This window comes from Hippoglossus stenolepis, chromosome 11 (genome assembly GCF_022539355.2).
Source record: "Hippoglossus stenolepis isolate QCI-W04-F060 chromosome 11, HSTE1.2, whole genome shotgun sequence".
NCBI classification, from domain to species: Eukaryota; Metazoa; Chordata; class Actinopteri; order Pleuronectiformes; family Pleuronectidae; genus Hippoglossus; species Hippoglossus stenolepis.
The window spans coordinates 3943312-3970811 of record NC_061493.1 but is presented as its reverse complement, the minus strand read 5'-3'; the positions used below and the strand labels follow the sequence as shown (position 1 = coordinate 3970811).

At 41.0% G+C, this 27500-nt stretch overlaps 2 protein-coding genes across 4 annotated transcripts in view; one reads left to right on the top strand and one right to left on the bottom strand.

Moving 5' to 3' along the window:
• brinp2 (bone morphogenetic protein/retinoic acid inducible neural-specific 2) overlaps nucleotides 1-27500 on the top strand; it is a 222190-nt gene that overhangs the window by 156633 nt on the left and 38057 nt on the right. Inside the window, exon 6 of the mRNA XM_035170797.2 lies at nucleotides 6174-6410. Coding sequence (XP_035026688.1) covers nucleotides 6174-6410 — 237 coding nt within the window. The remainder of the gene's footprint in view (nucleotides 1-6173; nucleotides 6411-27500) is intronic.
• On the bottom strand, nucleotides 18236-26164 carry LOC118118028 (alpha-(1,3)-fucosyltransferase 7). Of its 3 annotated transcripts, XM_035170799.2 has the most exons (8): nucleotides 26069-26164; nucleotides 25667-25717; nucleotides 24411-24521; nucleotides 23734-23873; nucleotides 21478-21535; nucleotides 21031-21081; nucleotides 20210-20377; nucleotides 18236-19951 (listed from the first exon to the last, which is right to left on the bottom strand). In XM_035170799.2, the coding sequence occupies exon 8, from the start codon at nucleotides 19930-19932 to the stop codon at nucleotides 18883-18885; it is 1050 nt and encodes a 349-aa protein (XP_035026690.2). In that variant the 5' UTR covers nucleotides 19933-19951; nucleotides 20210-20377; nucleotides 21031-21081; nucleotides 21478-21535; nucleotides 23734-23873; nucleotides 24411-24521; nucleotides 25667-25717; nucleotides 26069-26164; the 3' UTR covers nucleotides 18236-18882. The 3 variants fall into 3 exon arrangements, 2 of the variants coding, with proteins under 2 accessions (XP_035026690.2, XP_035026693.2); XM_035170802.2 differs by lacking the exons at nucleotides 23734-23873; nucleotides 24411-24521; nucleotides 25667-25717; nucleotides 26069-26164 and adding an exon at nucleotides 21735-21778; XR_004697855.2 differs by lacking the exons at nucleotides 18236-19951; nucleotides 20210-20377; nucleotides 21031-21081; nucleotides 21478-21535 and adding an exon at nucleotides 21842-23611.

Sequence of the window (27500 nt, the reverse complement as noted above, 5' to 3'; positions counted from 1 at the left end):
GTGAGTTTTTTTATTCATTTTGGAACAGCAGATGAGAGCTGCATGAGGAATTCGACGAACGATTCTCAGGAGTACTAATGTACTGCTGCAATAGCTACACCGTCATCACCATGGTTACGATTAAAAATAAACTTATTGTTACGCTTGTAGAACAATTGTGACTATTTGGTTCGGGTTGAAGGAGAGATTATCATTTTGGTTAAAATGATTACTTTAAAGGACCTTATAGTCTTGGTTACAGTAATAACGATCATGGTCAATGATGACAATTAGTTTCAGACAGAAAATAATCAGGGGCCTTCTGTGTCATTGTTCTGCGTCATACTTTCTCCGGCCACCAGAGGTCACTTCTTAACAGAATAACGTAGCTAGAGGTCGTAACAAGCTGACGCAGGAGTGAAAAAAAAGTTTAACATATTCATATAAAAACAGAGATACATCAAATATGAACTAATTTGTCATTAAAGACAATCTTCCAACAATATTAGAAATTATTTAACATAACCATTGAGTATTAAATACATTTATACAGATACTTCCCCACCTCCTGTGGGTAAATGGAACGTCAGACCTGAGACAATACCAAGTCACTCAATACATGGACTACAATCCGCTTTCCACACTGCCACATAACACAAGACAGATACTTTCGCGTCCAACTTGATTTCCACTTTTTCGAACGATAAAAAATCCCAACAACAAACTCTTTATACAAAATTTGTATAAACTGTGAGAGTGAAAAAAAGACTAACAGCCTGTTGTCGACAGGAAGTGAACCGACGGCCAGTGTGGAAGAACGTCACATTACATTGTGCAAGTAGAGAATAGGGGCTTTATTACACCATTACACACAGCTGTTTACAGGCTGCATAGCCATGAGCTAATGTGTCTTAACTCTCATTCTGATCTAATCCATCTTGTTTCTTAGAGACCTGGACTTAGCGAGGAACAGACTCGGGAGTGCGTCTGTCCGTGTTAGTCTTTTTAGCCTAGCGTGTAGGCCGGCTCGCCACCCCCGCTTCGGTTTCCTCTCCCTCCGCCTTAACATAGGCTTTTCCAGATTGTCATATATCGTTGCTCTGGCCTCGCAGGTAATCCGACCCGACCACAGACATTGAGAATAATTTATAAAAAAAGACGATTTTCTCCCTGATTGTCTCATTTACTGTTGTAGGTAAGAGGCAGCAAATAACATTAAAATAAGACAGTTTCATAACTAGTTAACTCCTTGTAGGGGCTTTAATATGTCCTAAAATGTATCATAAAAACAAAATATGTATATAATATACGGTATATTGATAGTAGTTAAGCAATGTATTCCTTATTGACAGTAAATCAACAATATGATTCTCAGCTCAATGTCCACGGACTGGAGATCTGTCCTCCGGTAAGAGGGTATTGTGAAAACACTAAAAATGTCAGACCTTGTGCTCAGATATTGTCAATTGAAAATATTAAGATTAATTATACAAGTTGACTTCAATCAAAATAAAAGATAGGTCCTTTTTCCCCATGCTGAAATCAACGTTTTTCATTGAGCTTAACACAGTGTCTACATTTTACTGCTTCTGCCTTTGCTTGATAAAACATTCAAAATCGATTACACCCACAGCTGCACAAGTTTGAAGCTAAACCATGTTTCATTTCCAACATTATTTAGGCCAGAAATGACAGTGACGGATCGAAAGAAAGAAACAAATAAGTGCCAAAGTTTCAAAATGTTGAGTGAGTGAAAGACAGAATGGTGTGACACTTAATACCAAGGTTCTTCAGAAACGTCAGGACTACTGCTATTACTGCTGCAGCCAAGATCCGACACGTCATTTTAAACCCAGAGTTAAATGAAAAAAATGAAGGAAAGAAGAAACAAACGGGGCGCTGGAAGAGCGAGAGAAAGTGGGACATTGACTGTTGATAGGGAGAATGTTAAGCTGTCTTTAGCTCTCCGCAAATAAAACGTACAATACACACACACACACACACACACACACACACACACACAGTACCTGCCAAAGCATGGGAGAAGAAAAATATGACTAATTACATCTCTTTCCAAGCCATTAAAAGAGTAAATACCAAAGAAGAGACATGCATATTCATAACAGGGCACAGTGGGGTTGCCTCGGATGTTGAAAATGATCCAGAATGAGACTGGGAAGTGGAAAGGGGAAATTGATGATTATATGACAGACAGACAGACATATTCAAGTCTTACAAAAGCTGCCTGCTGGTTTCTAACAGATGATGCATTTTGGAAATCACAAAGCAGCTCTCGATTTAGTGTAATACACTGTGCAGTCATGAAACTTTGGCACCATAATTAGCATATCACTGTTTTTTGAATATGATTCTAATCATGAAAGTGGTGAAATTGAAACTGTGATGTTTCCCTGCTGTGAAGACCCGGAGACGGAGCTTGATTCCCACAGCGGGAGCATTTATTATTGGCTTTGGAACCAGTAGATTGGGTCCAACATTTTATTTTGTAACTTTGTAAGAATGTAAATCGATTTTGAAGTGTTTGTAGTGAATAACTTTTGAAATTATGCAACATACTTAAAGGACTGCACACAGTTATGTGACCAGACATTGGGAGATTCTGGACTGATAGCATGTGATACAAAGGCTGATTATAAACTGTGGATGAAGAGCAGGTCAGAGTTTCTCTTGGCCAAGCCACAGTGTCACTTAACACTCACAGTATTTCATATACTCACATTACTCATTCACATACAGGACACCTTATTACAAACATATAGCTCAAACAATTCCTCAAAAATATACAAATGTATTAAAAAGACTGTCGTGGGCACATGGAGGTGAGATAGACACTTCATCAAATTAAATATAACTGTTACCACATTACCCAATACTCATCATGTTCAGAAAATGTACAAAATTAAATGTACAAAAGAAACACAGATAATCATTTTTCACTTTACATTTATACCCATAGTTACTTGCATTACACACACACTCATGCTCTTACTACACTTATAGCCGTCTGACACTTTTCTCTTGTCTCAAGTGACTCTTAAGATACACTTAAGACAAGTGACCGTGTGACAGTGAGCATGCACGGATACTCGCAGGACCTTGAAACTAAAGCAGCTAAATGGACTTCAACCCTCCTTAATTTAATGATGCACATCTTTGCTTCGCTTACTGTGGCATCTCAAAACATATTCTGTAAAAATGTCTGGTTCATTAGATTGTTAAGGTCAGTCAAAAGGTTCAATTCAGTGCATCTTTCCAGTTTTTCCAGGCTTGCAAGTTGGTCATGTATGCCGGGATGGCACACTGCACTCTGAAAGCTAGCTGCCTTTTTTATTGATTTGATAATAAAGTTTGTGCTGTTGTGGGTCTGAGCCAGGTGTAGTCTGTTTTCAAAGTTTTAAAAAGAAAAAAACAGTGCTGATAGTTTTACCAGGACACTTCCAAATGCAGCCCAGTGCAGTATATTCTGTTCCAGACTTAAGGTAACACAGGAACAGAGGTTTCCTGTTCACCATTGTAATTTAACAAGGGAGTCAAGGTGTTACGGCCCTCGGCTGTTTCCTTGCTGCCGATTAAGATGTGGGGCAGTGTGTTTTATTCTCCCACAGGTGAACCACTCCTCCACCCTACACACCCTCCAGGGGATTCCTCCTGGAGCGCCGCCCTGCACCGCCCACTGGCTTCAGGACCCAGTGTTCACAGGTGGTAGCTGGCTCCTCCTTCAAATGCTACCAATCCGGCAATGCTCCTTTTGTTAGTTCACTAGGCCTTATGGGTGGCGTCCTGAATGTTCTTTGTTATTTATATGAAGGGGAGTTAAGTTTAATTAGCTGACAGTTTTTTTGTGTGTGAAACCGTCAGTCAGGGAAGTAGGGCCAGGGTTTAAAAAGAGGGCTTGTATTTTGTTTATTTGATAATTTGGTGGTACTGTCCGCCCCTTAACCTTGTGTAGCAATTTTGTTCACTATTCACTGTTGTTAATGCAAATCATTTGTAGCACTATAACAATAAAAGGCTGCGTTGCCAGATTACATCGGCGCTGTGCTACTCCCCTTAGTCCTAGACCAAAACCGGGTTGTAACACAAGGGAACTAAACTAAAAGGTAAAATAAACTAACGTATTTATACTTAAACTTATACTTAGTTGGGAACAAAGACTCAACAAAGTACGTTTGTTGGAAGAAAAAACAACAACAAATTTGCTCTTTATTCCTCTCACTATTGCTATAATTTGTCTATGTCTGGGGACAAAGAGAAGTTAGCTACAGCTGTTAGTTTGCTCTCGTCTTTATACTGTCCCTATTTTCCAGGTTCCTCTTATTTTATCAGGCCTCATGTTACCCTCATAAGAAAATCCCCCCCCCGCACCGCATGCACTTGAGAAAGTAAAATTCAATGTAAACATTGTGGTTAGGGCATAATATTTAAGGGGAAAAGTTTTCCTCTTGAGTTTCTGTCTAGTTGATGAAAAAAAGTGGTTCAACATCCATCTTTCCCATAATTATTAGATTAAGTAGGCTATGCTTTAAAAAAAGAAAAACAAAGTGAATCACATTTAATTGCACCTCTATCATAAAAGATAATGCTGTCATAATTCTTAGAGCATCTCTATAACAGAGGGAAGCAGAAATAAATAGGAGACTATATTTAAAGTGTACGTGCGCACAAAAGTTAAAAACAGCTCACCTGAGTCTCACTCCACCTGTAAAACAGTGTACGTGAATCTGCCTCAAAGTCCGCCCTCTACACGCCCACATTCAACCATCAATGGTCACTGCAAATCACCTCATGAATATTGAATAATCCTGCTGACCAATGGGTTTCTAGGGTTCGTTTGTGAGGTGGAAGTGAAGAAAGACAGATTGTTTGGAGGCCACAGAAGTGATGTCATTAATAAAGAAAATACACTGATACACGGCTGCTACTGCAAATAATACAGTGAGTGAGAGTGAGTACGATAGAATAAACGGTGCCTGAAATAGACAAAGTAAAAAATTCTCATTTAAAGGTGGAGGGGGGAAAAAAAGAATCACTTCACACTTTCAGAATGTGAGAAAACTTGTGGTATCGCCTGTTCGTATTTGAATCATCCCAAACTGCAGGATTATTGCATTCAGAGACAGCTGTGATCATCAACATGTAACAGTATTATATTTGTTAACTGATTAAATGAGGCTTTACATAGAAAGGTAAATATCATACAGTGTTAATCATATCACACTGTCGGCTAATAAACCTGAGTGGTGAGTACTTGTGTTTGTACTGGGATGGTTCGGTTCCATTGGTCAATCTGTGTAATCCTGGACTCAGTTCAGCACAACGATCTAAGATCACAGATCTACACAATCTATATCATTTGATGAGTCAACATCATGGGAAAGGAAATCTTTGTGATCGCTGAACACTTGTTTCCTCCTCATCCTTCCATTCACTATTCTATTCCATTGTCTTGTCCCTGTGATAATAGCATGGCAACTGCAGCTGAGGCTTCTCCACCAATCAGATACAACACAGTGAACCATTTGAAACGTCGTCAGTTGACCCCCCTCAACACTCAGACACACACAAATAGACCAGAGCCAGATGATGAGCCGTTGTCTTTAAACATGTCTTTTCTATCATCCTCAGACGTGATAAGACATGTTATTAGTGTCAGAATCGCTTTGCAATATGCAATAATGACACTGCACCGCAGATGGGCATTTCAATAGCTGTATATGGTAGAGCTTGAATTAGAGCAGTCACTTTGGTGTCATAGACTGACTACATGATAGTGAATATCCTATCGCATGTTTACAAATGTGCATCCATTGAAGGAACATTCAGTGGCAGTTTCAAGAAAAGGTGCCTTTGAAAAGCAGACTCTCCTCCAGCAACAGGAGCTCGTGGTTGCTACGGCCACAAAGACTGTTGCTTTCAAGGAAATGGAAATTTCAACTCCAGGACGTGTTGAAAATGAATAATCCGGAAACAAATTACATGCCAGGTGCTACATTGAGAATTTCCTTTATTTACTCTAATAGAGAAATTATTTTTTCTGCAGTGCAACACTCTCAACACTTCCCCCTTGAGCCTCACAAAAATATGATGTTGAACCAGCTTGCAAAAGAAAATAAACTTAACTCTGAAAATGAAGCAGGCCTCACCATGTACTTATCGTCTTTGTATTTTTACAGGCTTGCAAGATGTCCTTCCAGAGTTCCTGCGTGGGCGTTTTGTGGAGGCAGCCCTCAGCTATGTGGCCTGCAACTCAGAGGGTGAGTTGCTCTGCCGCAACAACGACTGCTGGTGCCGGTGCTCTCCCCGCTTCCCAGAATGCAACTGTCCCTTCGCGGACATCAAGGTCATGGAGGAGAACCTGGAGAAGAGCAAGGACGCCTGGAGCGGCTTCAACCAAGAGTTCATGGAATCAGGTATGGGCTGCGATGGTTTCCATGAAACCTGTTGAGCTGCTTACGATGAGGTTGTGTTGAATGAGGTTTTAGTTTGGCGGTTTCTTTTCTGGAACTACTTGTCATAGCTATACCAGTGGATGTGTCAGGAATGAATGAGGTTTCATCTTTAAGGTTGAACTTAACCCATATTTAATCAATTCATGGAGAGTACATGTTGGCATGGCGATTGTTGGCATTTTGTGGCACTTTGGGATTTTTAAATATGATGAAATGAAGCTGTATGCATAGAATTAGTGTGTGATTTTTTCATATATTTCTAATACCGGTGATGGAAGTTTAAGTTTGTGATGGCAGCTCAGTTATCTAGATTGTTTAGCTATGAGCAACGGCTCCAGTAGCTGCACACACCTTTGTGACAGACATGTTGTATGAAGTAGAGGCTTCGTCGGCCTGAGCCGTTCAGCACAGGCAGCTTGACTGAGACGGCTGGGCTAAAGCAACCGTGACTGAGCCAGCGCGGTGGTCCCAAGCTGTTTGAACCACTGGCACAGGCCACCTGGAAACTCCAGAGGAGAGAAGCCCTATACTTCATACGACAAGCCGAGGCTAGAGCAGCTGTGGACATCGAGGGGCAGGACAGGTTGGGGGACGTCTCTGAACGGCAGAAGATGTGCTGGTTTTTAGGGTTTGGTTTGAGCATAGATTTGAAAATGTGCATAGTTTTCCATTTTCCCATTATGGAGCAGTTGCTGGTGTCAGGGGCCTGTCCACCTTTGATTAGAGGGTTTTCACTTTTTCAAATATTTTAATTGTCATGATGTCGGGACATCCCAAATGGTTGACTCTAATTAAGCATTGGCCACTGCAAGGTCCAAGACGGTTTGATGAACGTAGATTTTTTGTATAACTTTGGCAATAAATGTGATATTAAAACCAGCATCAATGTATTTTATCACAGAACAGTCATATAACTTAGTTTCCAGCTCAGTGTGCAGTATCACTTTAAAAACACATGCGTGACTGTGGAAATGATGACTTTTTTAGAATATCCATTCTTTTTTAATGTGCACATAAAAATATGTGGATGAATAAATCATCACATATTTTCACCCACAAGTCTGGCTTGATTTTAAATTGCTTTAATTCCTTCAAACCATGATGTGGAGAAGTCTTTGTTTGAGCCCATAAAGTGGAAATTCAGAAAAGAAATTGTTCAAGTAAACACCTGCAAGTCATTATCCACAGCCAAGTAAGTTAATACAATGGTGACTGAGCCCATGGCCCACCAACGTTTCCTTCTGCTGCAGATTCACGTCAAAAGCTTTTAACTGGCAAACCACAAGTTGACTTCATGAAGTAACGCGTTGAGTTTACAGTGAGATTATCGTTACAGTGTCGAGAACAGCCCCGGGCGACAGTCTGAACAACTCCAACTTCTCATGGGTGGATACCGACTCCTTTCACTGTATCCTGCCGTTCACAGACTCATGTCGTGTGCAGCATGAAACTACACAAAAAAGATGAAGGTCATTTATTCACTGACTTTCTTATTAAAATGTCAATAGCCTAACAATGTTGTGACCGGCAGTATTAAAGTGCAAATGACGTTACCCACCAAGTAAATCGACCAGGACTGAAATTATACATACATAAAATACTCAGTGCAAGTCCTCCCTCATTATGACATTTTGATTCTGCGTCAGGCTGAGGAGGTGGTGAACGTGTTACAGTGAAGCTTTGACAGCTGGACTGAAATTGTGTTGCGTAAGAATGTTCCAGTCCCACATACAGCAGGTAGGATGGTGATGATTTATTGCTCCACGGTGAATTGCACTTTATTCCCACCAACACTCAATTTATGCAGTGTGTACCTGTGAAGTGTTGTTCTAACGGTGGCTGTAATCACTTGTGATATTGACAAATACAGCTTAGTCATGGAGGATGTGCAGTAATCTATTGGATAACAGTTCAGTCGCTGCTCCTTTTTTCTTCATAAAGACCAACACGTTACATTAAAAAGCCCTCATGTGAGCTTCAGTATGCTGCATATTACCTGTTGTGTATGAGGGCGAGTTAGTGTTATATGGATAATACTCGCAATACTCCTGGTTTTATCTACATTTTTAATTGATGGGGTGAAAGGATGTTGTCTTTCTGGGACAAGGAGACCAGGTCAAATAAGGTCTGAATGAACCCGATGCCAAAGTGAACCCAGAATCTGACTCAAAACATGGTTAATGCGACAACTTAGTAAAAAACAGTACAAGCAACAGTGACCATCAGCCACCATGAGATCTGTGATAGCAAAACCTGTGCGTAATGTAGGCCTACTCATCTTACTAATAATTTGAATTCATACAAGATATGAATATGTTATTTCTTCTTTTAAAAGCTACATCATTACAATTTAAAGGGACATTTTAATTTTGAGTCTAAATCTTATAGCTGTAACTGTAGTGGTAACTAAATCTCACTAACTTAATTTCTGATGTCATCTGGAGCCAGAGTCTGCATGTTAGTGATAGTGCTGTGGAGCCGTGGCATCGAGATCCCATCATACACCTGTGTGACCCACAGCGAGTCAGTCTTAGCTGTCAATCATGACATTTCAGCTGGTTTTAGCATTAAATACCTAAAACTAAACTTATTACCAAAATGACGCTTGAACATACATCTGTAGGACAGAAGCCATTTTGGAGAAAAAACGTATATTTTCCTGTGCTTTGACTTTTTAGTTTTGTACATGGAAGCATAGTTCATGACCCATACTGCAGCCAACCACCAGGGGGAGATCAAGATGGTTTGGCTTCACCACTGGGAGCTGTCACATTGTCAGTCTTTATATACAGTCATTGAGTCGGACATGTGACTGACAAATCCTCAGAGTAGTTGAACTGCCACAGAGATGCTGCCTGGTTCACTTTTTGCTGTGCATCCAGAGTTTTGTCTTTTCAGATGATTGACTTTAGTTTTTGGACTGATCATGTCTCTGGTCCTTCTGGACTTCATTGTCACATTGTTGTCAGTGCTCCATGAGTTCCAGCCGGTTGAGCCCCATACACCCCATACACTATTTTATCATTTGTTAACTTTAACACCTTTAAATACAATATCAACTAAGCAGTGTTGTCATAAGCCAGAATCATTATTTAAGGGCTCACACTTACCTCGTTGTTGACTGACAGCAGTACAGCAATTAGGATCTCAAGGATTAGTAATGTTAGTAATAGTTGTAATATTCACCTGTAGAAGAGAGATAAGAGGGAACACTAGTTAATACTTAAAAGTTAAAAATAAAGCATCTGAAGTTATGAGAAAAAGTGTGTAGAGCTGTTCCCCATCATATGAAATTAAGAAGACAGCTTCAGCACAGTGGGACTCATTCACACTGAGCTAAACTATCTTAAGATGCTCAATCATTTAAAAAAGGTTAAATTTTTGGATTCTCTAAGAAAAACAAGACGTATCATTGTTACTCAGTGGAACTCAGCCCCAGTTATCTGTGTTTGGCTTACTGTTTGAAACTGCTACATTGTTAAACACAAAATGGTAATGTATGACAATGTTTTAAAACCTGTAGTGTGGAAGCAGTGTCTTGGCACCCGCCGGGCAGCAGTGATGGAGACCCCATCAGGTGTATAATCTCATTCTCCTGAAACCCATTTTCAGTTTGCTGGGCTGCTTCCTGGAAACTATTCATCACAGAGAGTGAGACACGAGTGTCATCCACTGCCGCAATGATAAATAACAAGTCATGCATCATTTCTTTAAGTAGCTCTTTGTTGTTGTTTTTCGTTTTACTATATATCTCTCAAGTTATCACCAGCTCACTTCTTAATGACTTGGAAAGTTAAGGCAGGATTTAATTTGAGGCAAAGTGTGTGTGTGTGTAAAGGTATTACTCATAGTGGAGACCTGAATTCTTAAACACATCATGGGGACTTGTCATCTCACTCATGGCAACAAAATACAAGTAAATTGTTAAATTGTAAGGCAAGACATGGTTTAAGGTCAGGGTAATGTAAGGTTATGGTTATGTTAGGGTTAGCAGAGTGTTGGCTATGATTAAAGGGGACCTATTATGCTCTCTTATTTTCAGGAGGTAAATATAATATTACAATGTTGAATAGTCATGAAACATGGTTAGAGTTTACAAAAATTGGCTAAATGCATGTAAGAGTAATCCCTGTTAGCTACGGGGAGCAGGACTTTTCTTTTGTGAACGTCTGGTTTCCAATGTTTTTTTTCACCACTGGGAATTCTGACATTAGTTTGAAATATTTGGATATAGCCACGCCCACCTAGCAGAAGGAGTCGGAGTATCTCTTCAGGAAATGAGTGTAATGTCCTCTTGAGCTGTGTGCTTCGTCTACATGCATGACACCTATTTTTCATTCTGATTCTTTTTTATTCTTTTTTATTAGTATATTCAGTTTTGCGCCCGACCTGTGTTAGAAACATCGACCTGACCACTTGCCCGTAGTGAATTCCTTGGATAATAAGCAACTGACTCAGACATTTGCGTTCTCACATACAGCCCCTCTGGATAATTTGAGGAAATTATGCTGAGTTCAGTGCATGTCTGAAAGCAGCACAGGAGACGTGTGTGTGTGTGTGTGTGTGTGTGTGTGTGTGTGTGTGTGTGTGTGTGTGTGTGTGTGTGTGTGTGTGTGTGTGTGTGTGTGTGTGTGTGTGTTACCTATATTGTGGGGACCTAAATCCGTCATATTCTATTACAAAAATCAGGTATATTACTACATTTTAAAGCATAAAAATTGTTTAACTCTCAACCCTCCATTCCCTGAATTTGCAAATTGTTGTTGTTTTATTTTCTGCTGCATATTAAATCTTTGTAAAGATGCACTGACAGTCCTTCACAGAGGAGGAAGACAAGCATTTGTGAGGCTTTCTTGTTCTGCTGATGTTGTGGGATTTCTTCTTGCCTTTTCCGCTGTTTGTCACAGCAAACGAGGCCTTTACGTACTTTCAGGTAACGAGCTAAAGATATCACAAAAGGCTTCCTGGTTTGTTGCGAGCACATGACAGACGGCGCAGACGTGCATATACTGTGCACCCACAGGCATGTATCCAGGGGTCATCAAAGTTTTATCTAATTTGAGGGGAACACACAATCCACTCACACATGCACACACATGCAATCGCCTCATGCAGAGGCAAGTTAGGGTGAAAAATGACTGCAGGGAGTTGCAGGAGGGTAATCTACATGGCAAATAATGTTTGACTTTCAGTACTTTGTTTATCAGTAGTCATTGTCTCTGTATTTGTATCTCTACCCCCACTCTTCTCTTATACACATGCGCGCGCGCGCACACACACACACACACACACACACACACACAGTGACGTGGGCTATTGGGTGTACTCTTGGGTGTCTGCAGGAATGGGCTGATAAATTTATTGAGGTGATAGGAAAATAACTGGGAGGATTTTGTGTGTCGGAGATTATTCATGTGTGTGTCAGAAAGACAGAAGGAAGACAAGGTAGAGACTAAATCATGTTGTGTGTCTGTGTGCGGGAGAAAAGAGGAGAAAAAAACCCTCAAACCTAAGCGACTCACTACTATTTCCCAACTAAAGACCCAAGGCTAGCTTGATATTGATATCTGTATTTATACCCTGTAAGTCACAAGATTAATACGAACATTTTCCTCATTATGTGAGTGGTTCAGTAAGTGGTTTTATATGAACTAGAGCAGTGCTTGTTCTAAACCCGGCCGTTTGGAATGGGCTGTTAACTTGGCCTGTGTTAACGCTAAAGAGCTACTTCAGAATTATTCTTTGTCATTAGTGAGTCTTCCTCAAACAGTATATTATACTGTCGCTTTGTATTGTTTGTGTGAACGACATTGTGTGCAAAGATTTTTATAATTATAGTGCAGTGTTCATCCTGTCTGGTTTGTCAGCGGGGAAGATTTTATCGTCAATAGTTTTCATAAAACTGCTTTATCGCAGTTCATGTAAGTTTGAATGATTGACTTTATTTTTACATACATTGCATGTCGGCTGTTTGAGAGGTCTGTTAAGCAATCGACATAATCTTCAGACCCAAGTTCTCCAATTTCAAAATAAAAGCTCAGTAATTCAGCTCATATAAACCATTGCAGCAACAAAATGCACGTTGTTTTACTTTAAAGACTATTATTGGCCGCAGGCTACCAGTTGCCTACCAGTGCTGTAGTTTACCCGAGGATGTAGAAGAAGACATGTTCAGTTCGGTCCACAGACTGAAAGCACACGGCCCTGCCCCCACTGACTGCTACAGAGCTGTGGCCGCCTGTCAAATAACATGTTATTAATATTGAATGTATCATGTGTCCAAATCGCACCAAATTCAGCACTGCACATCCCGAGGCAATGTACAATCCACATGCAAAGTGTGCTGGTAAGATGAAGGGCTCGCGAGATATGCATTCCACATACAAACAGACAGATGCTTGTATGTACAGTAGGTGAATGTAGTTTATGTCAGCACTTGCCACCTGCTCAATAACACTCCAGTATTTAATAGTATTCAACAGACCCCCCGTCTTAAAGATATGGTTATCATTATTTTATAATTTTAATATTGTGAACTAATCAAATGATTTGTCCAAACTAATTGGAAATTGGTCAAAAATGCATAATTGATTCATCGATAAAACAATAGATTTGTTGGGGACTATTTTCAGCTGTGGATTAACAGACATTTCTGACACTACTGAGTATTTACAACAGCACAGATATCTACGACTGAGTAATCATCATAGTGAATGCCTGACTTTTTATTTCAAGTAAGTAACGAGTGAGTTACATGAAGAGAAGATGAAGCCAGGTGGTGTGAGCAGTGAGGTCTCAGCCACCGTGCATGTTGCAGGGAGTGAGGACAGGGTGTAACTCACTAATGAGGTCACCACTCATATAAGAAACATAAGATGGAGCCTCTCTGTAATTGGGATTGAATTCCCTGCTCCAAGGGTGACAACGAGGCAGCGTTATCTTCTCCCCTGAGAGAGAGAGAGAGAGAGAGAGAGAGAGAGAGGAGAAAGACTTCTCTTCTTACATCTTCTGCTGGATCCAGTGGACGTTGGTCAGAGGAGGGATTTATACATTAACTGTAAAGCATTAGAACCATCAGAACAATGTTTGATCAGTTGGTAATTCAGCTCTTTAGATTACAGTGGTGGAAGCAAGTGAGCAATGGGAAATCTTAGATGTTTCAGTCCTGGTTGATTTAGCAACACCTTGGTCTTTACAGCACATAATACTACAGGAAACAGAGTAGTGGAGGCAGAAAAACGAACCCTTGTCATTTTGATAAAGATCAATAATTGTCCCTTCCAATATTCTGCGAGCAACAGTAATCTGATTTCATGCTGCAGATGCCTGTCAACGCCAGGACACAGAGCTGGTTACCTGGCTGAGAAGCTGGAGAGGTTTGGCCTGTTACCTACAGCTCTTCAGCTCCCTGTGGCCCAAATTCCATTTCCTGTGGTGACTTCATAACAAAAGTCAACTCATGTTCCCCAGTTCAATATTTGTTATGTGATATTGCAGCAGTAGGAAATGTTTGCTTTGGATTAGAAGCATTTTTAATCAAGCATTTCTTTCTCACAGACACCAAGATCAAGAAATATTGCAACACTTTCATCAGTGTGAGGCTTATACCTCTTTCACGCCATAAAAATGTTGGTATATATACACCTTCATTTTTCAGGTACGTTGTCCCTGATGTGTCCTTTTTCTTTTGATATCACGAACACACTAAAAACCGAGGCGCTCGCTTACCTATTTGTCTTGAAAAATTAGCGTGTTCACTGCTGATCAGATCAAACCCCATGTCTACTGCAGAGTCATTTGACCCGGGAGTGAATGCAGATTGTATCCATTCCCACTGCAGACAAAAGCTTTAGCATGGTAGATTGTTGGTGGTAAATAGTGGCTGGACATTTATGTGTTTAAATGTTGTATTTGTTTGTTCTTTGTTTGCATGCTAACATTGCCACTGATCACATTAGCATTACATGACTGTTGCCATACCAGCATTTAGTGGTATGACTGGCCCATGAACAGAACTTTAAAAATTACTTTTGACTTTCTCATCATTTCTTTTTTCCAATGAGCAACACAGCCTCAGCGAGCTGCCTGTGTGCTTCAGATGCACGTCCCTCAGTCCTATTCATTAAAAGGCTAATAATGAGGCACACTTGTTGTTTTCACTTCATATCAAAAACATGCCCTGACCTGAAGAGATGCAGGCAGCCATTTAAAGATCTTCAGCTTTGCGAGGAGCCATTATACGTGCTGCATCACAATGCTCAACACCAGTCACACTGTTAATTGGATGTGCTTGGCTTGCTGATCCAATTTGTAACGTCCATGTGTGAAGGAGCAGGTTGGTAATGTAACCATTAGGCCGACTAGTCAGGCCGTGAGGCAAAGTACATTAAATTGACTCACAATAACAACAGCAACAAGAACAGCCGAGACAAGTTTTTGTGTCGTAAAACTCACTCTGGCTGTCATTGAGTCAGTACGCACGTACGCCGCAAAGCCCAGCTTCTCTCCACTTAAGTACAAATCAGCAGGATAAGTATTCATTCAAATCCAGAGCCCTTCAACAAGAATAGAAGGACATGTTTAACTTACAAAAGCCCTCTGATGGCACAAACTCAACAGCTTCTACCAGGAATCCATCATCTCATTAGGAGCTCAGTCTGTGGCACACTATGGAGGAGGATTATGTCTCTCTCCTGTTGTTCAGTGGTTAGCATTTACAAAGCAGGCTGTGAGTACATGTACCTGAGAGGAACGTCCTGGGACCAGGCTGGAGTATACTAAAACGCATGGACACTGACCATGTGTGTAATGGCATACACAGGAAGCGTTTAGTAGTTAGTAGCAGAACTGTTGCAAGTTGCTTGAATACTCGCATGTCTCACTACGCATGTACACAGTTGCATCATTGTAAAATGCAGAATTTCACCGCACAACAGGATCAGTGACGCTTGTACTTGATTATCCAGGTATGTGAGGCTAATGCCAGTTGTTTTCTGCCAGAAGGGGGGTCATGTGATCGGAGCCTGATGAATCAGCGATGGCCACATTGTGACCGAAAAGATCCAAAAAGCAAGCGGGTGTGAGTTTCTACGCCCTTGTTCTCATACTAAAATGGGGCCAGCAGCATTTCTAAAATTCTCCTTTTTAGTGGCTCTAAAACTCCGGAGTAGTGTGGACGCCAGGCGTATCGGTAGCAGAGTTTCCAAACAAAAGTCTAGTAGTGTGGATGTAGGCAAGGTTGATGGACGGGGCAACACACACTGACGACTGTTTGACCACAATCTTTCTTAACAATCCACCCTCTGTGTTGAAGAGAAAATCCATCTTTTGCCTATAAATATTTACCTTGCCGAGTGGTCATTTCACATCATTGACAGGCAGCACTGCTTAACCATAATCTCCTTGTTATAACTCGCAGCCATATATCATGGATGAATCTATAAATCCAGATCATTAATGTTTACATCTTCCTCTCTCTATCTCATTACACGTCCACTAATGTTTTCTTCATCTTCGATCTGTCTGCTACGTCTTCCTCCTGTATTTTTACAACGCAGTACGTCTTCTAATTGTCCCTCTTCCTCCATTATGTTGATTAAAAAGCCTCCTTGAAAGCTAACACAAATCTGTTTGATACTTGGTACCGCCTACAAATAGTCCTGGCACGGATTCCACTCAACGCTATCAGAACATCGCCGCTTTAAATCTCTGCCCATTTCCACCTTTATTGCCGTCATAAAGCATGCTGCCTCAGTGTGCAGATGTGTGCACTTCCTGGAAATATCAAGACAACAAAAGGAGGAGGGATTATTTTAGTCCCTCAGACACATTTTGCCTCAGATCAAGATTTGGCTTTTTGGCAACCTCAGCCTTCTCATTTAATTTCCTTCTTTGATTTCACAAGAGGACCATGTTTGGCACAGGCAGCGCTCTTCACTTCCACATGTCCTCCTTTTTTTCCCATTGTCTTTTTTCTCAGTTGTTCTCCAGGCTCTCTGTCTGCCATGCTTCTTTTTTCTATATTTTTTTTTTTTTTACAGTAGGAATCCCCCAACCAAATCTTTCTTCCAGCATGCTTTTGTTACAGCTGTTGTCATCGCTGGGTCTCTCAGTACTTTGAGCGTGAATGGAAACATAAGCGTGTGTTACACTGTGGATTAAGGGCTTCATTACAGTCCGGTGTGCTCATCTCACCAGACTCTGAGGCACAAGAGCCTTTCTACCATGGCATTAGATTTCCATTGGCAATGAAACCTGTGTGTCACCACTGGTATTATTTATTATATCTTTTTTTTTTTACTTTTGAAAAGAGCATGTTATATGCACAAAATAACTTGGAAAGCATTACAATTGTAATCTGTTTGTTTTTTTTCATTTGAGAGGATGAGAGACCAGTGATTACTTTGCATTGATGTTTCTAAATGTAAATCTAAAGGAAATGTACTGCACTCAGCCCCTAAACCCATGGCAGCTCAGCAAGTCTTGATCAAAGGCCAAAGATATGCATATAGGCACCGTACAAATGTGTGATTAAGGAGGAAGCGGTAAACATTCGACATTGAAAAAAAAAAACACTACAAGACAAACTTTGTATCAACTGCTAACATGATCAGCTGCACCGCCCCATTTTAATCATGTCTTTATCAATCAGAACAGATATGTTGTAGATTAATGGGGGAAGAATTAAACGGGACAGGTTAATAACTGCTTCTATCAGTATTTGGATGACAATGCAGGAAACTTGCATGTTAAGGAATTTTGGAGAAACTTTATGGGTGAACTAATGGGGAGAATACGGGTCACATTTTAAATTAAATATAGGATTTATGGGTACCATCATTTTATTGATGAACTGAAGTGAGGAATCGTAAACTGACTTGGAATGGGGCATCTCTATAAATGACATCCCCATAGCGTAGAAAATGATAATCATACAATCTTCCCCCAACATCTCAATGGACCTGTTTCTATAAAAAACTGAGCTGGTTGATGTGTAGAACAGGAGAGGTGGTATTTTGTATAAAGTAGTATCATCTGCATCAGGATGTATTGATAGTTATGTTCAAAAGGGGAAATGGTTCTAATTTTGGAACCAGTTATAGACATTTTTTTGACACTGTGACAGTCAACGACAGAGAGGGACAGACGGACAGAGAGGGAGCTTTAACCCCAGACGTGGATTTATCTTGTTGTAGCTAAAAACTAGTTTGAGAACTAATGCTCAGCCTTTTTTGTTCAAGTGATGTGTTGTTCTTGAAGTGGAGTGTATGAGAAGCAGAAAGGTGTTACTTGTGCTCCCCTGCTTTTAGGATTTTGTTTTTTGTTTGCTCTGATTAGGCAATAAAATGTATTCCTTGATTCTTATGTTGTTGTTATTTAGCCTGTTTGAAATGTATAGACTGCCTGTAGTAACAACTGAAGGATGATTTTCACAGTAACCCCGACTGCACTTCACACACTTACGTTTATATGCGTATGCATGTGACATGTTAAGAACCGGAAAATAGGGCTCCCCTGAAAGCTGTGTAATTTGAACCCTGATTATAATAACTGCTGTTCATTTTTATACATAAGGACCTGAACCAATTTTCATGCTAGAATAGATTATATATGTAACGAGATGCGTATGCTTAACGATGATTCATCTACAGTGGGTTACTCACAGGATAAGTCTCCTTATGATGGCAATACCATGTTCAGTGTAGAAGAGGAAATGCTCTTCCACACTTTAACCCTTTGTGACAAGCTATGCAAACCCTTTCTAATGCACACAACATGGGTCAATATTGAATTGAATCAGCTTTATTGGCCATGTATGCGTACGCATACAAGGAATATGACTGTTTTTTTTCCGTTGCTCTCAACGTACTTACACAGAAATAGACAAATACACAAAAAACTAGGATAACAAGGCAGAATGAGATGCTGCCACTGCCATGCTTCACCATAGGGACTTGTGCATCACCACTATAGGGACTTTATGGCATGTTTGTGTCCTGATATGCAGGGTGGCTTGTGTGAACATTTACACAGGATTGTGCGTTTCTAAACCGTAACCAGTAAAGTCAACTTGCCAGTGGTGGACTCGAGTTACAGTCAAGATAAAGACATCTTAAAGATAATTCATCCAAACTGGATGCTTCTGACCACAAGTTGAATCACCAAAGCAAATTATCTTAATACTTCTGTAAGAGATTATTGCTAAATGAAGAAATGCCTCAAAATGTTTGGAAAATGTTGTCTGAGTCTCTGGGATGTGATTTAATTTATTCAAGTAGCACAGCAAAAGAATGGCAACTGCATCACAAATAACATTAAAAAGAAACCATGTTAATCCTAATGCGGAAACGCATGATGTCTGTGTAACCAATGGGATAACATTTATCATTCATTTATTAATAATGAGCCACAACTGCTCCAACTCAGATCTTATTTAAGAATTGGCCCAGGCACTTAAATCAGAGTACACTTTCTGCCGAGGTAAACTGTCGTACTGTAAACAGATCTTACAGAGTCTCTCTCTCCAGTCTATGTACAGTTTCACGTTCCACTCTTGTTTCCAGGTGAAATATTCATCGTAGCGTTTCTTGTCCTTTGCCAGCTCTTGTAGATACTTTCCTAACTCTTTTACCGACGCAAACTCATCAATGTGGATGAAGGAATTAGGTGGGGCCACAGCTTTGTAATCGGTCAGCGGCGGTCCAAGGACAACAGGAACTGCCCCACTTTGATAAGCATTCTTCCACAACTTTTCCGTGATATAATCTTTGGACAATGAGTTCTCAAAGGCCAAATAGAAGTAGCAGCGAGAGATTGTCGGTAAGAGGTCAGTGGAGGAGAGGCTGTTCTTTGTCCATTGCCCATAAACCTTCACAGGAGCTGCGGCATTGAGCTCGCTGTACACTTGGCTTCTCTTCTGGTGCCTCTGGTAGTTGCTGACCACCCAACAGACCAGAGAGCTCTTATTCCGAAGGTCGTTTGCCACCGGATGTCCTCCGGTCTCCTTTGGTAGCAGCTTGCCATATGGTGCAGCGACGTCAGAATCCCTCCTGTAGGTTATCGTCATGTTGAAAATATTTGCAAACTGTCGCAAGTTTCCATTGTGAACGGGGGCCTCCAGGGACATCCAGGCCCACCTCTGGCACTGTGGCCGTGGAAGAGCTAACGGCAGTTTCTGGCGTCCCTGAATCAGCTCTCTGTTGTGGAAGACCACCACATCAACCGAAGAGAACAAGGAGCGCTTGTCCACCAGTCTGCAGTGAGGGATGCGGTAGAGGTCCCAGCACACGTCACCCTCCAGATTATTAGACATGCCGAAGGGCCAGTACCACAACAAGATGGTTACATTTCTGCTGCTGTTGCTGCCGCGGTTACAGACGGCGGTTGGATTTATGGCTGTCAGACTGCCGAGTCTTCTCAGCCAGCCATTGTAAAGACACAGCAGTAAAACACAAGGGAAGGAGAGGAAGAGGCACTTCTTCATTTTCAGTGTTATCACCTCCCTGTAGCAAAAGGGAATCAAGAGGTAGGATTATGAGGGAGTTATATTTGTGTCTTTAGATGTCACATATGTTAGATGTATATATGTTAGTGACATTGACCAAATTAAAAATTCAACATGCTCGACAAATGATCTTTTCTCAAAGATGGCTTCTGACATTTTATGTAGTCCTTATCAGACTGATGTATGTACACATGCTTATTATTCCAGAATGTTTGTTATCGGTCGCGTGTGTATTGGCGGAAGTTTGCTACCTCACCTTTATTACTTCAACTGATTTTGTGTCGTATTACATTGCAGTCGATTCAGAACAGTAGCTGCAGAGAAGGGCGAGGCGTCTCATCTGTTTGGATTATTGGTCTTTCCTATATTTCCACATAATTCAGTTGAATTCAAGTCCAACAAGACGCCGTTCACACCGTCTGTCCTGAAAGATCCAATCACAAGAGGTCAGTGGTCAATACGAGTGCGTCCTGAGATCGGGGGTGGTCTGGGACACAGCCCTGCTTCCTCTGACCCGCATTTTTATGCTTCTCGTGGCCATATGTTGATTTGTTTGTGATCACAATATCAACACATAATCATTTCAATTTTTTAAAGATCTGCCGCTCATTGATTCATTCAACCCCTCCCGACTCTACTCGCTGTTTCTCGCTGGACAACACACACACACACACACACACACACACACACACACACACAGTGTCAATGGACGCCTCTGTAAACTCAGACTGTTTAAAACAGCATAATTTGTCTTCGCGGACACAAATGACGTATGTGATTATTTGCATATGGAGCAGGGAAGTGATGCCAGGTGTGGATCTCTCAGGACGGATGTTGATACCAGGTCTGAACTAGGCCCGAACCTGTTTGTCATTGTGTTAATGTGTTGTAAAAAACATTTCAGTATTATTGCAAAACGTTTCAGTGGAATTAACATAAATGTCTGTGTACATAATAAGCCAGTTACTCCTGTTTGTGAGAGTATTTAGCTGTTGGTGAAGTCTTTGCCAATCAAGATGGAGGCTGTGACTCAGCACTGAAGTCACACCACCTCTGCCCGTCCCCCTGTGCTCTTACATCAGGTAGCTTGGGGATGTGGATCAGGCTTTGTTGAAGAAGGTCTTCAGGCTGCGGGACAAAGGAAAAGACATCAGTCTTGATAGTTGATACTGCTTTGTGACATTACCATTTCTTTCTTCTTATATTTCGAAATTTTTTATCCGAATATCAAATAATTTTACTCCAATACACATGAAGCATTGGGTTATACAGTTAATCTACATAATGTGAGATTCATATTTTAACAAGTGAATCTAATGGCAACATCTCCCTCCGCCCCTGGAGACTCCTCTCTGATATAAACGCGCCTGTGATGGCGACACCACCACGGTGGACACATTTCCATAGTTTCAGTGTGCTGTGGTGACTGGGCGAGGCAGGATTGTGTTGCACACTTCCTTTAGTACAAGAGAAATGTTCCCCTTTTATACCGCCACTCATCAGTCGTAGCCCGAGGCCTCGTACCTGTGGAACTGGTCGTGGAAACGTTCACGGTGACCTTGGAGGGTATCAGCAGGCAGACCTGAAAACCATGACACAATTTAAGCAATGCAGGGATATACAGAAAGAAAATGAACATCACGGTCGATATATTGAATTACTTTAATGATGCATAAACTTTCTACATGGATTTTATAAGCAGAAACATATTCGTAACATATAATAAAAAAATATTATTATTAGAATAATAATAATAATTAAAATTACTCCAGAATACCTACATTTTCACCACTTGATACACCTGTGTATCGATTTTTGTGAAGATCGGTCAATGTGAACGCGTCCCAGTACTTCAATTTTCTGCAAACTTTTGTAACGATTTGAGCATGTTAAAGCCCTCAAAAAGCCAATTCATTTGCCTGGGGAAAAAAATAAAAAATAATAATAATCCTTACAATTTCAATAGGGCCTCCCACTGTCTCCTACTGTTCGGTGCTCGGGCCCTAATTAATCTCTAATGGATTTCATGGAGCCCTCAGTGAAGGTCATCCTAACCCCATCATGATGTTATTCAGCTACTGAGAACGGATTGAGTGTCTTCCACTGCCAGGCTTGAGCAACTAGAGATTCACATCAGAGATCACAAAAGAACACTGGCCACAACTGCCTGAAAGGAGAAAACCCTGTAGAATGGGAGTATTATTTAATGTGCTGGATTGTAGCCATCATCATGAAAATTAGCTATTCAATTTTCTTTAGGAAAAACAACACAGCGGTCAGTGTTTGGAAGGTTAAGGTTTTCTCCTTTTCCCACAATCCATCAGCTCTTGTCCTGTGGGACTGGTCAGTCTCACTCCCAAGTCACCACATACACACACTGGGTCAGGATCGGGCCTCATCTTTTTAATTCACAGGGTAGCAGCGCTCTCTCTGGGTTAAAGTTGATGCATGAATGAAGCGGACTGCAGCCCCAGGTCTGTTGATGCATATCTGACCAAACTGCATTGTTGTTTTGAAGTCGCAGTGAACTTTTGTCTGTGGTAAACTGAACACAATGTTCACCCAACCCTAACTAAGTGCTAAGAATCTGCTAACTTTAATAAATCAACCACTGCATTCATTCAAAGGAAGACAAATGACACAAATGAGTCTGTATGTGACAAGTTGGAGCTTTCACTAGAACTCATTCATCAATATTTGAGGGGTCAGGGACTGACGGCCCTGCAAAGCTTCCCCCTACCCCTGATTCGTGAACATGAGTGTCCTAGTGGTCTGAAGTTAATGAGCAGTCTAGGCCCCAGACATGTTGACAGTAGAGCTAAAGCTCGGAGCCAGGGCCGCATACATTCGAAGTGCAAAGAGAGCACACACTGTCCAACTAACTGTCTGCTGACTGGTGCTGAGCAGGAAGTGAAGCAGCTGCTTGCTGTGGCTGGAAATAAGACAGAGCGGTCAGAGTGAACTGAAACAGTAAAAAAATAAAGAGTATAAATCTCTGTAAACCTGAGGCGAGCTGCAGATCCAGGTGATAATTCTTAGAAGGGTTTATTGCTCTGAGTCACCCTTTTCACATTGTCACATTGTTTTCACATCATTTGATGCATTGATGTCATAAAAGTATAAATTATGGCTGCTTTAAGGGTTAGGTCTTAGTGCTCTTGGCCATCATCCCCATCTGTATTATACTGGCTGGGTTAAATACTGAGGTTAAACCACTAAAAGTATAGTCTAATAAGACCAAAAAGTGCAGTGTAACTGGCTTATTCAGAAGAAAAATAATACAAGTAAAAAATATATATTTATATATTAGAATTAACTGTGGGATTCCTGATGTGATTTGAAGCTGAAAATACAGAAAACCTGGAATAGTAATATTATATAAATTAATATGATGAAAGAGAACAAATTGTATACACTTGTACACCCTTACCTCTCCTCTAGTGCCACCATCAGGACCAAACTTGCAGTTGTTCTTAATATGAATAACAACATTTCGAGGCCTTTTAATATTTACAATTACATTTACTAAACACGTTGACTCCCCAGGGGATGGACCATTTCCATCTGCCTATTCGAACAACAGCCCATTGTAGATAACCTGTGCAGCTGCTTCACCATCTCTTTAAGTGTCTAAAAGCCAGATGCTCATTAATTAGGCCTGCAAGTACAAAATGGTTACATCAGGGGAGAACATACAATCATTGTGTGTTATTTTATGTTTAGCTTATTAATTTGTGCAACACACACACACACCTCGTGAGATCTTAACTGGTTACATACCGTTGGTTCTTGTTATGCTGACTGGATTTTTGAGATGAGTGTGTTCTCAGTCCAAAACAATGGGCTTAGACAGGAGCGTCTTGTTTGCGGCTTCTCAACCTTTCCTCTCTGGGTCACTGGCTTTGTTTTTCTGTAAAATCCTGCAAACAGAAGTATGCTGCTACTGGTCACTGCTGGTGTGTCTTGATGGGAATCAGCAGGGGAACAAAAGCATTTACAGGACCCGGGCAATGGAGGGGTATAGGGTGTGTGTGTGTGTGTTTGTGTGCTTGCTTGTTTGCAGAGGCACCATTTACCAGCATTGCACAAATCTATTGGGGTTTTTATTCGATCAAATAAATAATAGTGCATGCTCTGAAAATATTTATCCATAAGAAAATGGATGTTAATGTAGGTGATTATTTGCTGGACGGATGAACCCTAATGTGAGACACAGAGGGAAATGGTTTAAAGGGGATTTGTTTTAAAAGATCAACAGTCCGGGGGGGGGCAGGCTGGAGATGCAGGGACCGTGCTGGAGTTAGTCAGTGAGGCAGATTTGTGGCTGAAGGCTGGGCTTGGCCTGGTGGCTTGTGCCGGTGCTTGGTGATACTGAACACAGGGGAAAATAATGTGCACGAGGAGGAAAGAAACTTCACAAGGAAATACTTTAAGTAAAGACCAAAAAATATCCTTACTGCTACCGGATCCGGGGTTTAAACACTGCAGGGCGCCGGCTGATTGGCCGACAGGCGAGCTCACAATGGAGGAGTGATCACCAGATTGAAGCCGGGTGTGCAGAGGAGAGTCTAGGAGCCACGCCCACAGACAAACACAGAGTAAAAGAGACACAAGGAGCTGCAGTGACTGAAACCACCACCACAATAGCATGAGATGTGTTTTGACTAAACAGCTGCTGTAAATTTATGAAAAGATTGAATGAGTTTATTCGTTAACGTCTTTGTGTAAGAGATGTTCACATCTTGTGTCAGTGAAACACTACGACACTGTTGAAAGAGCAGATCATTTGGTGTCCACAAGTTGTAATATCTCTCTCCTGACAACATGTCAAAAGGCTCCACCCACAGATGGGCAAACATACAGATCACACAGTGTATACTGGATTATATGCCAGGGAGATAAAAGGGACTAGTTAAGCAGAAATCAATGTAAAGTACTGGCAGCACGGAGACGTCATGCATGACAAAACCATCATAAACACTTTCTAAATGCTGCTGTTGTCGGAAAGCTGCATTTGAACTTTATTTTTCGTTATTTAGCTTTGAGACAGGTTGCCAGAATCTGATCAACAAGCGCTACAAATTACTGCAGAACATTATCCCAAAAATATATAAACCCTCTGAAAACAATCATGCTGCCAACTATGTCAATGACAAAAAGCATGTTGTGAGAGGCAGGGACCAGGAGAGCTGAATCCACAGCACTCTGACTCGAGCTGAATCCACAGCACTCTGACTCGAGCTGAATCCACAGCACTCTGACTCGAGCTGAGTAACATCTCAAGGTCCAGCTGTGTCTTATGTCCATGGCACATCAGCAAAAGTCAACAAAGGTCCTCAGTTCTTACAGTGACTTCTTCTAACTTGTATAACACATTGCAGTGAATGCTCTAAATGTCAATATAGTGTCAATGTGGGGCATTGTAGCCCGGTGCAAATACAGTATAGTAGAAACATATAGTCCTGGCCTTCTGGCGAATTAAAATAGCCAACACATACAGAAAGTATCTAAAAACGTGTGTAAAACACCAGTTATGTCTCGTTTTTCCTTTTGTTAGTATATTGGTATTTTAGAAATACGCCTCAATGACTAAACAAACACAAGAGTGAAAACTGTGAAAACAAAGAAATGGATTTCCAGCACCGTAACTCTCCTTCAAGAGTTTTACTGCTCGATTTCTGTGTAGAAAGGAGAAGAAAAAAAAAATCCTCACCTTGTCGGGTTGAAACTTCAAGAGTTTCACAAACTGTTCCAGCTGCTCTGTCTGGAAGATGAAAATGAAAACCAGTTTGACCACATAACATAGATTTCTCTATCTTGCACCATAGACATGACTGAATAAACATCAGCAAAGTAGCAAACAAATTTGTGCCGCAACAACATTGCTTTTGGTTCTGAATGCACTTGATGCACATTTCCATCGAAGGTTGAAAGTTGCTCCATCTGAATCCAACAATTTAGCTCCATTAAAATTTGATCTAATCAGAATCTAAAGTATTTTCTCATAGCTCACACTATAACTCACATATTCATTCATCAGAATGTTTTGCTCTTTCCCTGACTCCAGGGGCCTGGGGTTGTGTCTACACTATCGGTATTCAGCCTCGTGCCTCACCTGTCCAACCTGCCACAACAGCTATCTCACTTCTTATTAGCTCTTCATTACAGCGTATAAGACTGCAACACCATGCATGCATCGAAGACTGAGAAAGAGTGAGGAGGAGGAAAGAGTGTGGAGAGGCACTTTTTTTCGTTTGTGTGTCATGATGGAAAAACATGATCTCCCAGAAGACTTGACCTCTGGCATCAGCAAACCAGCAAGATGTCTCTGGAGGAGGTTTTGGCCGGAGGGAATGAAGAAGGCGGTGCATCGGACCATTAAAAAAAACTAAAACCAGAGACAGACAGATACTCCGGAGCGACAAATCAACACAAATGGACAGGTGCAGTTTGATTCTTGACAGAAACAAATGAGCCTGAGGCGGAGTGAGAGGGGACAGAGGCAGGAAGATCTCTAAAATCGAGGCGCTCATCAGTGATGCTCAATATGCCATTTGCCTTCCTCACGCGTACTTATACCACATCCAAGCCCATAAACAGCCCAAGGGCATGAGCCCCAAGCTGACAGAAAGGCAGGCGGCAGCAGTTTATCTCAGGATGTTGCTCTGGGTGAGAGGAGGTGACGCCGAGGCTCTACAAGGCACAACCTAGTAGCTATTAATCCTTCAACACGTGTAGAGGAGGAAAAAAGGTGAGGTGGACGAGGGGAGGAGAGTAAATCAAGGGAGAGGGAAGTGTAGAGGAGGAGAGGGGGAGGACGTGAAAGCCGAGTGAAAGAGATGAGATTATAGACAAACAGACAAAGAGAACGGAGAGGAGCGACCGGGAGATGATATGAAAGGGGAGGAGAGGAGGGTAGATTTGAAAACGAGCAGAGGGGGAGAGAAGAAATGAGCAGCTTCCAGTTAAAAGTTATATTCACCCAATGGAAAGAGAGAAGTATCGTAAGTAAGGAGAGGAAATTATTGGACTGATTAAACAGAGGAAATAGGGACATTTATTCATCCCCCATATTTTCCAAATGTTCCCTCTTTTAGATTTTATGATGGAGCTGCACTTTTGGATTTGTTTTAAAAACACACAGGCTTATCTATAAAGTACTAATGTGTGTATTTCATACACAGAATAATAATAATGACGTTAAGAGATTAAAATAGGTAAAATAAATAGAGAATGATCATACAAATAAAGAAAAAAATATGTAAAATATTAAAATAAAAATAGAGTAAATTATGATGATGGTACGACCTTGTGAAAGGGTTCAGTTAAAGGCACGTGAAAATAAAAAAAAAGATTTAAATCTGGTTTTAAAAATTGCAATGGCTGGAGCATTCCTAACATCATCAGGCAGTTGGTCCCCTACTTGCAGTATTCAACTTTACTGGAGATAAAAGCATGAATCGTTCTTGTGCTGTCATGAGGTCCCTGACTTTGGATGTTTCTAAGGTGACAAAATGCAGATTGCAGATTTTTATGATAAATGTAAG